The sequence below is a fragment of the Mirounga leonina genome, unplaced genomic scaffold (genome assembly GCF_011800145.1).
Source record: "Mirounga leonina isolate KUSES-001 unplaced genomic scaffold, KU_Mleo_1.0 Mir_99, whole genome shotgun sequence".
NCBI lineage: Eukaryota > Metazoa > Chordata > Mammalia > Carnivora > Phocidae > Mirounga > Mirounga leonina.
Window position 1 is genome coordinate 3,521,201 of NW_023270971.1, and position 17,834 is coordinate 3,539,034.

The following is a 17,834-nucleotide window of genomic DNA, read 5'->3' on the forward strand; positions in this document are numbered from 1 at the left end:
ATTTCTGGGGATACTTCAACAAGGCATCATAACATTACTACACTGAGGAACCTCTTTCTCATTCAAGCAATGAGTAAAAGAAGCAGCTTCCATTTCTTTGCCAAATCCAAAGTATGAGTACTTCATTATGTTTCAACAAACTTCAAGATCTATAATTGAATTTGCCCAAGTCTTCAATTAAAGTCTAAAATGTTAACATGCACCTGTACAGTCTGTGTTTATATAACCATAGGGAAAATGCCTTAAGCAGTCCTCAAAATGGTATTTGCAAATTCCATTACAAGCAAAAAAAAATTTTTTTTTTAAGATTTTATTTATTTATTTGACAGAGACAGTGAGAGAGGGAACACAAGCAGGGGGAATGAGAGAGGGAGAAGCAGACTTCCTGCCGAGCAGGGAGCCTGATGCAGGGCTCGATCCCAGGACCCTGGGATCATGACCTGAGCTGAAGGCAGACGCTTAACAACTGAGCCACCCAGGCGCCCCACAAGCAAAAATTTTGAGGAAAATTCATTTAAAGTTGATATAAATAGAAAGTCAAGTCATACATATTCCAGTATATACAAGTTTTGAATAATTTTCAAATCATTACATTTTTTTTCTACATTTATAGTCTCTGTCTCAGTAAAAGATGAATCACAAAAAGATATTTGCCCGTTTCCTAGGAAAGATAGCTAGCCAACACACGCAAAGCATATTCCAGAGCAATTAATTGTTAAAAGCTTCCTTTCTTCGATGTGACAGTCTTCAATTTTTATGGAGGATTACCCTGAGTTGTGAATTTGATTTCAAGAAAACATTAGTTTCAATTTTATGTCTAAGGAAAACAGTTCCTTAAATTTAAAAGGAAAAAAAAATCAGCTATTGTAAATAACTTGAAAAAGGGATTTGAAGTTATAAGGTCACTTGTATATGTATTTCATATGTTTTATTATAGATGTACTACATATTATTTATGTACAAAACATTATAGTCTATTTGTATTAATACATACCTATATTTCCCACAATGAATCTCAGAACAATGCATTTTCAGCAAGTACCTTATAATTATAAACGAATATAACACTCATAACTACCCATCATTAAATACTATTACATCCATTCTACAGACAGAAAAACTGGTGCTGAGAAGTTAAAAGATTTACCCAAAGCCTTAAGAACAAATCAGGAGGCACCACAACCACAAAGCTGAAGATCTGCACATTAATGACTCTCTGAATAGATTTGCATTGCTTTGTTTTTATCTTAATTACTTAATATTATCTAGATTTCACAAAATCTAAAAAGGGAAAAGATGCTTGCTGACCACTTAATGCTGAATGAAGCAACAGAGGATAGATGAGTTCTATTTAATAAGAAACCCTTGCCTTCTTTGCTATTTTCCTAAAACTTAAATGAAAATTCTCTATGTAGTACCTCTTCTACTGCTTAGTACTTTCAACTTCAAAGTGAATTATCCAAAATCATCCCACTCATTTATTAAGAAAAAAAAAAAAACTGCATTATTGCCATCTTACTGATGAGAAGACAGGGAAGGAACAAAGCTTTTTGAATGGGTCCCACATTAAGTGTGAGAGAAGTCTGGAGTTAGAACATCTTATGTCCTGGACTCCTCATCCAATTTTTCAGACTAAAGGGTAGTGTTGTTCCTCTTAATTATCTTATTCTGAAGTCATTAAAGGAAGCACAGAATTTTCTAAAGGAGGGGGAGAGACCTATTCTGAAAGTTACAGGTGTAAAGGAATACATGAGAAGTATATTTCACTGTGCTTAGGTTAAAATTCACTACAATTCAAGTTTTAAAAAATTATTCACCTTTGTTATTCCTTTAGTATCCATGAATCAGAAACTCTGCTGGGTAAGACACTGAATTTTTTCTTCCCCCCAGAACTAGGCTCATGTTTTTATAGGTGAGATACAAGCTAAGAAATGAAATTAAATGAGGAAGATAAAGAATGGATCCATATTAAAGCATTATTTGGTGGCATGGAACTTGCAAGATAAGACATCAATTTTCAGCCTGGCTGGTTACAGAATAGGACTCATTGCTTCTAGTCAACAGTGAGCATTTCAGAGGGACAAGAACATGACATTTGAGGGCAAATGATGCATGGTAATATGCACGATGCATTCCTTGAAAAGCTGGAGAAAAGAATGAACTAAGTAAGCTGGCAGGGTAAAAAATGTTCAATAACCAGGCCTTCAGATGAGAAAATAGATGAGAAAAATATTCAGATAAGTCCTCTAACTTCACTGAACAGTTTTTAAAAAAAAAAACTATGCTTTCCACGTGGAGAAAGATATATAAACAATAATTTCTATAGATTGATATAGTCTTTCTACTTTCTAAGAAAATTACGGTTTCATGTGGAAAAACAACATAACCAGCACATCCCTAATTATAGGCAAGTTTTCAGATTCCAAGGTGGCAGCAAAAGTGCAACAGACAAGACAAAGAGTTGTCACGTTAACGAGACATACCTCTTGGACTGATCGAGCAGCTGGCTTGTCTTGATGATTGGCCAATATTAAAAAGGGTAAAGTGCATAACTGTGGGTGCTGAAGAGCTGAGTGCAGTTCATTTCTAGCAGTTTCTAAATCATCTTCTGAAGAGGCACTGTCTAATACAAATATTACCCCTTGAGATCCTTGGTAGTAGCGACTCCAATATTTCCGGATATTATCAGCCCCTGTCAAAAACAAAACAAATTCTCTTTTTAAAAATAGCGTTCAGAAACTGAAAAAAACACTGAACAGTACTGTTGGGAACACTCAACAGTAATTCCTACTGGAAACCAGTGTAGCTTTTAAAAATTAAGTGCAGAAAACATGGTTGATGACAACAAAGGCATGAGAGCCAACAAGTGGATGTAGCCTTGAAGAAGAACACCAAAGTTGAGGAGTCATTCTTCATACCTTTCTTATCAAAATAATGTGAGAAAAACCAGGATACTTTTTAGATTCAAACTCAAAATGTTTTCAGATTTTGCTTACTAGCCCAAAATAAACTCCACTCTTTATAAATTGAGTCTGAGCCTAACTCAGAGAGCAGTGTAACCTAGCTGTTCAGAGAGGCTTTTTTTCCCCAAACAATGAACATTAGCTTGATATTTTCTAAAAGAATTACTTGCTGATCAGGGCAGCCTTGTTTAATTTCATCTAGAAAGTGAAAACTACTAGCACAATAACTTCATGTATCAAAGTGCTGAAATTTGTGATGAATTAAAATCTTGATACATTTGCATAAACCCATTTGGCAATGAGCATCCTCATGGCCTTGGTATGACGGGGTGTTCACAAAAGACACTGAGATTCTCATCAGCCAGGGCCACGTCTTATTCTTCTTTGTATTCCCAATATCCAGCACAATATATAACTTGAAGCTCAGTACAGGAATGAGGGAAATGAGGGAAGGAAGAAGTGAAATTATACACTAATTAGGCTTTATGGATTTTGAGACTAGAAAGACTTGGAGAGACTGTCCAGTCCAACTGTCTGCGGAAATTGGGGCCAAGAGAGGTGAAGTGAGTAATCCCCATTCATATGTCTAGTCAATCACAAAACTGAGATTTGCATCTGAGTAGACAACCTATCCAGGGAGGGCATGGGCATTCCCCACTACATCATGATGACTGCTTCCTTTACTTTCATTCAATTCATGAATAGCACAGGCAATGTTTGTATGGGGGGGGTGTGGTTAGGGGATGGGGAGGGAGGCTTATTGGTTATACAACAAAAATTAGATAAAGGTATTTCATCAATTTAGTGCATACGATCAAGTCTTAACCTTAAGTTCAGTAACTACATGTTAGCCATCCATTGAATATTTAGCTCCTATATTGAATATACTGTGCTAAGTGCTAGGGGCACAGAGATTAAGGACTGGAGTCGGCATGCACTAACTGGCAACGGCCAAACGTGTGCATCTCTTTCCAATTCTGTGTTCAAGGACACCATACTGGAAGCTCGAAACTGGACAGGGTGGGAATATTTTCACCATCAAAATCAACAACAGCTATCATCAGGTCTTTTCTTCCCCTGAAGGCCAACACACCACTGGATGACATTAAGAAGCCCACATTTTTCTGGGAGAAATAGAAAATAAATAAATAAATAAATAAAGCCCTGCGAGAGAGGTACTCCTTAAGCGGGATGAGAGCAAGAGAGGTGGCATCTCAACTGGACTGGGCAATTCTCTTCAAAAATAGTAGTTACCAAACACCTACCATTTATTAAGCACTTTCTAGGTCCAGGCACAGTGCTAGGTGTTTTCAAAAGAAGAGCTCATATAATTCTTATAACCACCCTAAGAGGGAGGTATAATTGACTCAGGATTTAAAACTAATTTTCAGATTTTAAAATCCAGGGTATTTGCCATAATATTTTGCTGAAACAATCTGCTATATAAGATGATCAAGGACAGTTAATGTTGAGTAACCTTCAATATGTAAAGACATGGCATATGAATAGAGGTAACATCCAACCAAGAAAGCAGAACAAAACAAAGCAAAGGAAATTAAGCCAGAGATTATTTAATATAGGTAGGCAGTTGCATAAGTGATGGTTGAACTAAGAAAACAACAGAGGCATGGAAATTAGCAACACCTTAGGCCAGGTTCCCTAGGAACAGAGTCTGAGATGGCATTTCTTGAATGCCTAATTACAGATAGTATTATCAGGAGAAACCAGGAGTGAAAAAAAAAAAGCAAGCTAGAATTGGGAAGGAGCTAGGCAAAGATACGGTTTCAGAAATCCAACCTCAGCTTGATCCACTGAGGAACTCTAGAGCATGTACTAAACCACAGAAGTTGTCCAGTCCAAAGGCAAGGGGGCTGGGTTGCTATACCCCTGTACAGTCATTGGCTATGAGCCACCCTAGGGAACAGGAGGGGGTAGGGATGTGATCTCATACTCTCCCAGACATACTTAGTTGAGGCAATTACGGTCAGCCAAGGGCAGGCCTCTGGAGAAGGGTACAGGTGTGAGTTATTAGCAGCCAATACTCGCAGCAGCTGGGAGATGGATGCACTGGCCCAGTAAAGGAGATCTGGGTAGGATACCAACAGCATCTGCTACAAGCTACATCCAGACATTATCCATATGCTAGAGAACCATCCATAAGCTTGAGGAGCAAAAGTAGCAGCAGTGTTACCTGATGGTAAATGTTTAAAACAAAAATACTGTGCATGTACATATCTGTATATAATTTATTACAAATTTTATTAAAGGATGTGTAGCACACAATTTTCATCTAACATATGCAACATGCTTTACTGTAAATTCCATAGAGCTCATTAATGCTCACAAAATGGTTCCGTGATTTTGCCCAACTTTTGTATCCATAGTCAACCAACAGTTGCAATTGACCAAGTACAGTTCCAAAATAAATGTTGGTTCTGCTAAGTGTTTTATGTGTATTAAATCATTTACCCTTGACAATCTTAAGAGGCAGGTATTCTTATGGCTCTCATTTTACCAATAATAAAACTAAGACATGAAGCGATCACATAATGTGGCCAAGGTTACACATCTAAAATATATATTTAGGTCTAATGAGATTGAAAGAGAAGGATCATTGACTGGGAAGGTGATAAAACTAAGCAAAACACTCTATTACCACATAAGCCAAGGCGGGGGGTGGGGGGGGTGAAGCAACCTATTAGAATAAAAGGTACTAGGTGCCTATATATATTAATGCTCAGAGTAGGAACATGTCCAAGAACATTTCCAGCCAATTAATTCAATGAATAGTATTATGAAGTATTATTCTATACAAGTCACTGAGCAAGAACCAGAAGAAATATTTAAAAATCCATTATTCCCTTTAGATCAAATCCTCAAATTCTTTCAAGTAATAATAACTACAACAAGGCCTATAAATACATTAGAGGGAATCAATACGGCCACAGCATTAAGAGGGTGTGCAGAGAATCAAATATAAAGAGAAGAATACTGGTTGCATATTCCAATGGAACTTTTCCGTTGGAAATACGTGGGACATACTCAAAATCCAACTCATGAGGCTCATCTCTTTCAACAAGAAACTATTTCCATCTGCCACATTTAGGAGCACATAAGACACCTGAAAATAGTGAGACAAAATGATGGTGAGTCCAATGATTGTGTTGGTAGAAACAAACCCAAAAAGAAATGTCATAATTCCTTAAAATGTCCCGTCTATGACAAAGTATGTGAATAATACATTATTAATGGTGCAAAGACCCTTTTCTTTAGTCTGCTACCACACAGTTATCTGCCCAATCTTAGCATTTCTGATGTTCATCACAAACATTGGGCCTGGAATTCGAAATTCCAGTTCAGCCTTTTGCCCAATGGCTTGGTCAGCAGCAGCCTAAACCCAGATTAGGGCCCAGGAAACCAGCAGTGGGATGAAGGGTCGTATAAAGTTGGTCAGTCTGGCTGAGTGGATCTTAGTTAAGCCACCAGATTAAAATGAGAAATGGATATGTCATTAACCAGCTGCCAGATGCTTTGAGAAGCAAGCCTAACTGGGAGAATTCAGAACACCCATTTGATGTCCACATCCCAATATTCCTCATCCACAAACGGAGTCCAAAGGGAGTAACATAACACAGGACATCATATCAAACAGTGGTCTGGGGCCACTCATTTTAATTACTGAATAGTGCATGCTTTGTGTCATTTAAATTGTTATATAAAAAGGTTAAACACCCAACTCAAACCCGGCCTGTATTTTGTACACTGATTAAAAAAACAAAGGAGTATCTTAACAGTAGAGAGGGTCCGATACTGCCTTACTAAACGTTGTAAGGAGCCTTTGGTCATCTAAGAGTTCAATCTGAGAGCCAATCAATCAGGAGAGCCTGGTTTAAGCCACTACAAGAGAAAAACTAGAAGATAGGAGCGTAACGTGTCTTCATTATGCAAGGTTCTTTTTAAAGGCACACTATGGCAACTATGGACAACTTTTCTATGGTACATATGGACAACTATGGAACATTGTCTTAATATTCATTAATTCATCTAAGAGACGATTATTGAGCACCTGGCACCATCCCAGGTGCTGGGGACATAGTAGCAAACAAAGACAGACAAAAACTTCAGTCTTCACAGGGCTTACACTCTTTACCAGCAGAGCCAGCCTAGCATTACAGAGGTTAAAAATGCCAAGTATCTGTTTTCCAAGTTCTCTCCTACAGCATGGGCAGATTATTTAGTTCTAGTAAACTGGGACTCAACAAAGGTTTGCTGGGAGCTTCTGAAAAAAAAAAAAAAAAAAAAAAGTGTCCCTCAATAAAAAGAGAGATGTCCAAAGAGAGCCACCTCTCTCTCCTGGTTTTTTTTATTTCATTAGGTGATAAGATGATGCTTTGAACTGTGTTAACCCAGCAGTCTTGAAGGAGACACGCCAACACACTGAGGACGTCAGAACGGGAAGCCAGAAAGAGCCTGGGTCGTTGAGAACACGGCTGAGCAGCAGTACCAACCACCAACATTATAAGAACCCCTTATTCTGGAGTCCAGTAAATGCCTATTATTCAAGCCAATTTTAGAAGACTACTTTGTTATTCACAGCCAAAAAAATGCTTAGTTCCCTTAAGTTAAAAGACCATAAATTTCTTACAAGAGTTGTTCTTTGAAAGATAAACCCAATGAGCTATAAAAAGCAAACAAACAAAAACAGGGATATACAGGAGTCAACAATAGCAATAAAAACAGTTGTTCAAAGTTGTCCCTATGGCGGGGGGGTGGGGGGGGAAGGCTGTCCTTATGGAAAATCTCATCTCCAGACCAGTGATTTCTAACTAAACTTTTTGTGTTAATTTTTTACCTGTGCTTTCCAATATGGTAACCACTAGCCACGGTGGCTACTGGGTACTTGAAATGCAGCCAGTGCAACGGAGGAACTGAATTTTATTTAAATTTGCTTAAATTTGAAGTTCAGACGCCACATGTGGCTGATGGCTACTGTACTGGATAGTGCGTTCTAGATATTCCTCTCGCTTCTTGCTGACTGCTAGGCACCCCTAAGACTAAAACAGCTAGAGATCTAATCCTGTCTCTGAAAGGAAAAGCAGGTAGCTGTGCTGGTCGAGGAGCAGGTGTGGGCGGTCCAATCCAAAGACGGTTTGCCGAGGGGCTACGTGTGGCTGACCGGGCACCAGGGCGAGGTCGTCCGCTGTGCTCAGCCACCCTGCCGCGACACAGTGAGGGTGAGGATCAAGACTGTCCTCTTTCCATCCTCTTACCACAGTCTGAAGAAAATGAAGGAGAGTAAGATTATTTTCCCTCTGGAAAACTTAATGAGACTGGAGAACCCAAAAAAGAAGCCAATTTTGGAGAATTTTAATTGTAAATTAATTCTTCAAATCTTAGAGAAGGAGGATGTATCCTCGGAACAAAAGTCACCTCAGCAGTATTACTTTAAGAAGAATGGTTTCCAGCATGGGGAGAAAACGTTCAGAGAGCAGGACCCAAGGAGGGACAGAAAAGTAATACTTTTAAATTCTTTTTTTACCCCTCCCATCTGTGGAGTCTTGGGTCTTTCTGACGGATGGTTTCTTTCATTCTTTTCATCTTCTCTACATCAAACTCACTCAGCCTGTTTTTAAAAACTGATATACTAAGAGTTTGGGAGGACTAAGACCTACATATTTAAACTCAAACTTTTGTTATGGAACCCCCCCTTCCCCCCCCCAATAAGTCAAAACATCTTAAATTAAGCCCTCCTTAAATGGTCAATACAAAGTATAAAAATGTGAAGATTCAAAGTCAAGCTCTCCTAAGGGAGGTGTATTGTCCTATTTTGCTTTCAGAGTCAAAAAAAAAAAACCAAAAAACAAAAACACCCCAAAACACTCTAGATAATAAAAAAAAAATTTTAGAAAAATTTATGAAAAACAAAAATGTGGTCTACATCATGGGAAGAGAACCACCACTGAACAGGATAAACGGCTGAGCTGGAGGAGACCACAGTCCTCAGGCTCACAGAGAGATGTGCTGAGAACACCCACGTAGAATATAAAAGACAATTAACACATAGTCGTCATCCACCCCCGCCTCACCGACATATTACATCACATCTAACCTTGTAAAGGTGTTTATATACATCACCTCACTTAACTTTTTAGGAGTTATTATCCTTATTTAATAGATGGAGAATTTGGGACAGAAAGTTTACTATGCACTTTTCTCCATATCCAGCTAATAAATGGCAGATCCAGGATTCAAAGTTTGGACTGATTCCAAAGACCATGTATTTTTTTCTCCTACACGGTGCTGCTTCCCAGAGAGTGTAAGAGGTTCCAATGAAAGGGAGAGAAGAGGAACAAAGGCATTCCAGTGGGGAGCGTGTGGCTGGGAGCATAAGCTAAGAGGAAACTAGGAGTGGGTGGGTGGGTGGGCACAGTGAAGACAAGGAGCCAAAGAAGTCTCAGCTAGTGACAAGTAATGGCGAGTGTGAAGACAGAATATGGATGGCTTTGTAAGCCAGTCAGTGTCTGGGCGTGAGGCAGCAGTAAATGGAGAATTATTTCAGAGCCTGGGGGACATTACCTGGGTAGTCTTGTCTTGCTTAAGGGCCTTGTTGACTACTCATTATCTGTTAGTACTTAGGGCAGACAGTACTACCTACCCATAGCTGAGCTTCTTCCAATCCTAAAGTGCCAAGCCTCTAGATTTCATAAACCTTAAAAATGAATACTCTCCACACTCCTGGACATATAGCTAACTGCACAGCTTGAAAAAGATTCACTTAGTAAGGTATTCCTGTATTTATTAGCAATACAGTTTCTTAGGGAGGGGTAAAAAATGTGGACAAGAAAGAAAAAGAGTTCTTCCTGCTCCCAAAGGGTATAAGAGAGTCAGTAAAGGAAATATATGTCGGGGCGCCTGGGTGGCTCAGTTGGTTAAGCGACTGCCTTCGGCTCAGGTCATGATCCTGGAGTCCCTGGATCGAGTCCGGCATCGGGCTCCCTGCTCAGCAGGGGGTCTGCTTCTCCCTCTGACCCTCTTCCCTCTTGTGCTGTCTCTCATTCTCTCTCTCAAATAAATAAATAAAATCTTTAAAAAAAAAAAAGAAATATATGTCAACAAATAGTTTCTGCCTTATTTTGGATTCCCCCAGTGTAAAGGGTTTATTCAAGCGGTGAATGCAGAAAATGCTAGTGGCAGAGTGAGGAAGTGGGAGAGGGAAAGAGACAACCCACGAAAAGAGCTATCCAAACAGCAACCACTGTGGGTAGCCTGAACTGACTCAGGCTAGAACTGGAAGCATTTGGGGCCTCATCCACCTACCTCCCATTAGTGGTTGCTGGAGGAGAACTGCACATTATTTTCATAACATCTCCAGCTTTGCCAAGGCACCGAGGTCTCAATAATTCTTGAGAGCGAAGAGGCTAAGACCCCATAGGGCTTTTAGAATTGTACATACTTGTGATCTTTAATATGCAAAAGGGACCACAGGGATCTGCTAAAACTCAGGCATATTTGGGGCTGTTTTTCAGCAGAAATAAATGTGTTACACCGAACTATCTTTACGTTCACCCTATCTCCTGTCCAAAGATAGGTCAGCCAGAGTTGGGAGTGCAATTGCAAAATTAAGAGGTCTATATAGGAACTGGACTAATCTCCTTGGTCTCATTATGCTGGAATTCTAACCCAGTGATCACATGCTTTGGAGCCTAGAAAGGTTATTACAACATGTGCAGCCTTGGCATCAGACTTCAAATAGCACATCCTCAGAAAATTTGGAAGCAGGTGGTCCTCAGCCTACCTTTTACAAACAAAAAGCTGTCACACCAACTGCCCTCTTCCCACGTCCTCCTGCCCCTCAACAAGGATTCTGGATGTCCGGGTTACACAAAGCACAACTGTACATCATTACCTTCACCATCAAGTTCTAACTACCGTACCTGAGGACTCCGCCTGCTCCCTGATTATCTTGCCCTCCTCTACGTTCTCACTCTGGTCCACACCCACAACCACTTTCCATCTGGATGACCAGAACAGCCCTCTAACTGATCTCCTTGCTTCTGTCCTGGCAGTGCTCTGATGACATTATTAATACTGATCCAGAAAACTAGCTCAAGCTCTATCACCACTCTGCTCAAAAACATCACAACTTAGCATTTACAGTTCTCTGTGATCTGGCTCCAACAGGCCATTCCTTACTCCATCTCTCCGTTCGTCTCCTTGTACCCTCCACAAGTGCAACTTGCTCTCTCCCAGACTAGACCAGGCTTCCACTATCACGTCTTTGGTTGTTATCCCCCCCTGCCTAGAGTTCCTGCCATATCCGTTCTCCCCTCGGCTCCTGCACAGGGAAATCACCACCTGCCCTGCACGAGCCAGATCACCTATTCCACCCAGCCTTTCCACAGTCTCCTGGCTGGAAAGAACGTCTCAGAAACTTTTAATCTCTTTCTCTCGGCACTCTTCATAAGACTTTCTACCCCGTAGCAGAGTTACCTGAATGCACATTTCATCTCTGAGCCGTCTGGGAGTTTGGAGCCTTGGTGTGCCTCACTCATTTTCACACTCTGAAGGCCTCTAACACAGTCTTACACAATCACTATTTTTTTCCATGAATTGGTTAATCTTTTATATAATGTTTACTCAGATTTCTCACATGCAGAATGTAGAGTTCACCCAACGAAACATTTCATGACACAGAAATAAGTTATCTTCTTGATGGATGGTGGTAGCTTGTTGGCTTACTGTTATTAGCATGTAGTTTTTACATTTCTGGCACATACTCAGTTCTGCAAGGAATTGCTCATCCGACATTTTTAATTTAAAAAATTTTTAATTCCACATACACAATAAAATTACACTCTATTCACAGCTTTTTGCCTTTCTCAGAGTTCTGTTTTAGTATTGGGAAATGTGCAGCCATAAGGGTACATGTGCTGAGCACCGTACTAAAACACAACTAAGAGCATTACCCTGTGCTCTTCGGGATCCGTCAGCCTGCCCTGATGCTCCACAGAACAAGCAGCTCTGAGAAACTGAAAGTGTAGAACAAACAAGCTGTGGGAAGAGTTGTGGGGAAATGTTCCCTTCTGTACTCCCATAAAAGCCAAGGGCCTACTGCCTAGAAGACCCACAAAACCAAGGTGATCACTATGTGCATAGCTCCAAATGTTTACCAAGCAGCAAATTCCTGGGCTATTGGCCTAACACAAAAAAACAAAAAGCACATTTTGTAGTATTCTGGAAAATCTGGTGCCCAGACTAGGAAAGAGTCTGGGAACAATTTTGTTGCAATTGCCACTGACCAAGCAACAAATTAGGAAGAGCCACAACGTGAATTTTCTGGCTGAAATGGAAGGCGTTTCTTCCATACTCGGGGTGAAATACAATCTTCTAATACTGTGGAAAGGCTACGGTATTCTAGCGTAGCTTACCACCCCCCCCACCCAAGTATTTTTTACTGTAAACTTTGACTTACACCAACCATATGACAAAATTGACAACATGAGGTTCTAGATGCACATAAATTCACAGCCCACAGAAAAAGTTTACAACATCTAATGTCTCATCCCACATAGCAATAAAGAATAATTAGGACAACAGATTATAAGCTTTGACCTTCAAAGGTAGAATATTAGGTTCTTATTCTAACTGTAATTTTTTTTTTTTTTTAAAGATTTTATTTATTTATTTGACAGAGAGAGAGACACAGCGAGAGAGGGAACACAAGCAGGAGGAGTCGGGGAGGGAGAAGCAGGCTTCCCACAGAGCAGGGAGCCCGATGCGGGGGCTCGATCCCAGGACTCTGGGATCATGACCTGAGCTGAAGGCAGACGCTTAACGACTGAGGCACCCAGGCGCCCCTCTAACTGTAATTTCTATTTTGTGATTAATTTGACCTCAAAACATTACTAGTAACCTACTCATGTAATAAAACCTTAAGGGAATTCTGCTTGGTCCACAACATTTATTTGATCCCACTCATACTTACCCTTTGTCTTTTAATACTTCATTTATTTATTTATTTATTTTTAAGATTTATCTATTTGAGAGAGAAGAAGAGAGAGTGCATGCACATGAGCAGGGGTGGGGAGGGGCAGAGGGCCAAACAGGAAGCCCAATGCAGGACTGGATCCAAGGACCCTGAGATCATGACCCGAGCGGAAGGAAGACACTTAACCAACTGAGCCACCCAGGCGCCCCAATACTCTGTTATTCTTGATGGAAATGCTTATCACAACTCCTAAAGGAGGTTTAAGTTTTCTTTCATGTACTCTTCCCTTCTGTCCTATTTGTTGCCACCCTATGGATTATACAAGTTCAGCAAGGGTCCATGGTTAGGCTTAAGCATAAAAGAGCAAATGGAAAAAAAGAAAAAAAGCAAAGGGGCGCCTGTGTGGCTCAGTCGTTAAGCGACTGCCTTTGGCTCAGGTCATGATCAAGCCCCGCATCGGGGTCCCTGCTCCTCGGGAAGCCTGCTTCTCCCTCTCCCACTCCCCCTGCTTGTGTTCCCTCTCTCGCTGTGTCTCTCTGTCAAATAAAATCCTAAAAAAAAAAAAAAAAGCTAATATACATTATAATCTGAACTCTATATTTAGACAAGTCAATGTGCTTTACAAATCATAAATAAATAGGGGCAGTTGTCAGCCTAGGGATCACTTATGCTCCAAAACTTTTGGAAGGCTCCAATTTTTTCAGAACTTGGCACACATAATTTTCCCTGAAAATAAGGCAAGCACTGGAGTTGGGTTTAGTCGTGAGAGGCAGGTTAGCTCGGATAGAGGGTAGGACAGTGGAATGATTAGCACGGACCCTGATGTCAGACTCACTGGGTTCAAAATCTAGTTCTACCATGTCATCTTAGTGACCTCGGATAATTGGCTTAGTTGTTCTAAGCCTTGGGGTTTCCCTTTGATAAAAGGGAAAAATAATAATACTTAGGTACCCAATAGGATTGTTGGAATTAAACGAGATAACTCATTTGGCACAGTGCTTGGAATATTCTATATGTTCATTAAGTGTAGTTAATTTGTTATTGTTTCTATTATCATTGGGCCACCATTTAAGCCTATAACTTACTGAACTATGGTACTAACCTGAGTTCTAACGCCTGGAAGGAAAAGTCTACCAGGTGCTGACAGAAACTGCGCAAAGGAGAGAGTACTTTCCTCTGCTATTTCCAGTACAGCCAATGCTATAAAAAATAAACCACGTTTTTGTTGTCTGATTGCTGAGGCTAGGACTTCTAGTACTATGTTGAATAGCAGTGGTGATAGTGGACATCCCTGCCGCGTTCCTGACCTTAGGGGGAAAGCTCTCAGTTTTTCCCCATTGAGAATGATATTCACTGTGGGTTTTTCATAGATGGCTTTTATGATATTGAGGTATTACCCTCTATCCCTATACTCTGAAGAGTTTTAATCAAGAAAGGATGCTGTACTTTGTCAAATGCTTTTTCTGCATCTATTGAGAGGATCATATGGAAACAAACGGAGGGTTTTAGAGGGGAGGGGGGTGGGGGGATTCGTTAGCCTGGTGATGGGTATTAAAGAGGGCACGTTCTGCATGGAGCACTGCGTGTTATACACAAACAATGAATCATGGAACACTACATCAAAAACTAATGATGTAATGTATGGTGATTAACATAATAAAATTTTTAAAAAAATGAACCACGCTTTTATTTGAGGTGGACCCTTTCTTCTTTCTAGTAACTTCCTTCTTCATCCTGTATCTCCCACAGCCTCTAGGACTTCATATTCCCCAATTTCTTCCTCCCCCATTGTTGTTGGTTGGGGGTGGGGGGAGGAATCTGAACATCAAAGAAACTTCTCCCCTTCAGACGAGTGTGCACGTTCCTTTACTACCAGAGGTCTTCAGCTAGATTTTTAAAGAAGCAGTGTTGATTTATCATTTTAACATTAAGATGACACTTTCATGACACTCTCATTTTATAGGATGAGAAAACCCCAACTGGTCACTACTGCAGACTGATTTCACGTGTGTCTGTGTACCTTTAGGAGTGGCTGTTACACAGACGGCTGACATACGGTGGATATACACACTTTACATTTCCCTCCCTTTTGTTATAAAGTCGTGGATCATCAAAAACTGGTACATTTATTCAACAACTCGTATGACTGCACTAGCAAGAGCTCAAGAAGCGTGGGTTAAGGCAGGGTTGCCATTTCGGGCAACAGTTTTTGTTTTTTTTTTTTTTTAAAGGACTACTTTTAAATACAATGTAGGTGCATTAGGAGTAGGAAAAAGCAAGCAAAACTAGGTACAAAATGAGCTCTTTTTCTCAGGAATCTTTGCATCTGTTTATAACCCACTTTCTCACACTCACAGCTTTTTGGTAGCTTTTCTGTAAACATGCCACATTCGTCAGGTCTCTATCAATTAACTTTGCTAAGTATACTCAGGATCTTCCTGCTCAATGCGTTCACTACTACGTCTCCAGGTGTCTCTGCAGACTCTGGCACAGAGCAGCCTGTCTGTATTTGTGGGGAAGTTAAGAAGTGAATGAAAGGATGAATATGTGCGTTCTTTGCCCATGAGTCGGAGTATAAGCAGTCTCATTTTTATATAGTCTAAAATACCCTTTATTGCTCCCTTTTTTTAAAAAAGTCTTTATTATTTTAGAGAGAGAGCACGAGTAGGGGGAGGGTAAGAGAGAATTCCAAGTGGACTCCCCGCTGAGAGTGGAGCGGGACGCCAGGCTTGATCTCACGACCCTGAGACCATGACTTGACCAGAAATCAAGAGTCGGCCACTTAACTGACCGAGCCACCCAGGAGCCCCTCCCTTACTTCCTTTCATAATTCTTGTCTGAAATACTCTTCTCTCTGAGCTTCTTTCTAAAGCAGGGCAGTTCTTTTTTGTCCTCAGAAGTAAGTTTTCCGTCTGTCCTTCGAAATTGCCCTTATAAAAGGAATACTAGTGATAAGACCACTCCACTTCAGACAATTCCAAATGAATAAACTCTATAACCCTGGCTGGCTGAACGACTCATTAAAATGTCCTTAGGGTAATCAGACTTCCTTTTTTACACACTTACTGTATATTTAAATGAGATTAGCCCACTACATCACACATACCATTAAACAGATTTCTTCATGTGTAACTACATCACTACATCAATAATCGCCACCTCTGTCTTTGAAGCTCTGCAATGTCTCCGATTATCTCAAGAGGCAAGTGGAACTCTCAAAATGAAATTAATTTCAATTAACTATAAAATATAAGTATGTATGTATCACCCAGCACTTGGGGACAGAGGGTTACACAAAATAGAGTGTCACAGCATAAAAAGATTAGGAATCAGTGCACTAGCCAAAGAGAAGACAAATGAGTTTGAACACTGCCTGAGGTTAAGCACTTCACTTCCAAATACAGTTTCCCATGAAGAACACACTCAAAAGAAAAGAGACAGTGCAATTTAAATGATGCTAAGCCTACTAAGTTTTCTTTAGATTGGGTTAGTTGAAGAATATATTTGCTTGAGGATAAAGAAGAGATTATATGAAAAGACACATTTATTAGGTATCCCGTAGGGCTCCACAATGCTGAGTTTTCTTAAAGCTCTGATATTAGGACTTACTTTCAGAGCTGACTAATGAGGCCCTGTCACACCATTCATGTCCTCTTTATTTTAGGTAAGTGAAACAATTATAGGGTAGACATGTATAAAAGTATGCCAATCTGACATAAGATCAGAGTCCTTTAAGAAAAAACTTATTTTCAACACATTTATCATATACTTGTTGCTATTTTGAATAGTATCTCTTATATACAAATGGATAAACCATGCATGCAGCAATTAGGAGAGGAAAAACACTATCTACCTCACCCCCATTCTTTGGTTTGTATCTTTCAAGATCTATTCCTTCTTTAATTAGAAAAATGATGGCCTTGCTGTAAACCTCAAGAATCAGATCATTTCATTCAGTGCACACACTTAGGTTCATACACATACAAACACAGTCTTAGTATACTAATCAATCTAAGGTTCTGTATCCTTGTGAATAACCAATGTCTAAGAAATAATTTCTGCCAAAAAAAAAAAACAACAGGAAATATTAAAAGAATGACCCACATTTTATATTTTCACAAAGGAAATGACATCTTCTCTTTCTTTACACCTGCCATAATGGAATCACAGGTACTCAAATGTTCTTTTGAGTTTACATGAGGAAGGTTCTGTCAAGAAAAGCATATGATCATCGTAATAGAAATAATCAAAAGCCTCACAGAGACATTAACAGCAAAAGCTATCCATTATGAGAGGCAGCCTCCAAGATGGCCCTCAGTGATCCCCACTTCTTGGTGCTGAGGCCTTTGTGTAATCTCCTCCTGAGTGTGGGCTGGTCTAATGACTTACTTCTAACCAACAGAATGTGGCAAAGGTGGGGGCGTCTGGGTGGTTCAGTTGGTTAAGTGTCTGCCTTCAGCTCAGGTCATGATCCCAGGGTCCTGGGATTGAGCACGCGCCCCCCACCCCCGCAGCCTCCCACCCCCCGCCGCACTCCCTGCTTAGCGAGGAGCTTGCTTCTGCTTCTCCCACTCCCTCTCCCCACTGCTCATGCTCTCAAATAAATAAATCTTAAAAAAGGAAAAAAAAAGAAAAGAATGTGGCAAAGGTGATGGGATGTCACTTCCATGATTAGGTTACAAAAGATTGTAACTTCCATTTTAACTACAGATTAGCTCTGTTGCCTTCTCAGTCAGGATACTTTTATAAAGCAAACTGCCATATTGCAATGGCACATGAGCCCAGGAACAGAGGCAATCCTCTGGCCAACAGGTGGCCAGGAACAGAGGCCCTCAGTCTAACCATTCCTGAGGAACTGAAATCCTCCAAGAAAAATGTGACCT

General features: G+C 40.2%; 1 protein-coding gene across 2 annotated transcripts in view; it reads right to left on the bottom strand.

Moving 5' to 3' along the window:
- LOC118006785 (ADP-ribosylation factor-like protein 15) overlaps positions 1-17,834 on the bottom strand; it is a 400,787-nt gene that overhangs the window by 201,736 nt on the left and 181,217 nt on the right. For both annotated transcript variants that reach the window (XM_034999551.1, XM_034999550.1), the window contains exon 4: positions 2,484-2,692. In XM_034999551.1, the coding sequence (XP_034855442.1) occupies positions 2,484-2,692 (209 nt within the window). The remainder of the gene's footprint in view (positions 1-2,483; positions 2,693-17,834) is intronic.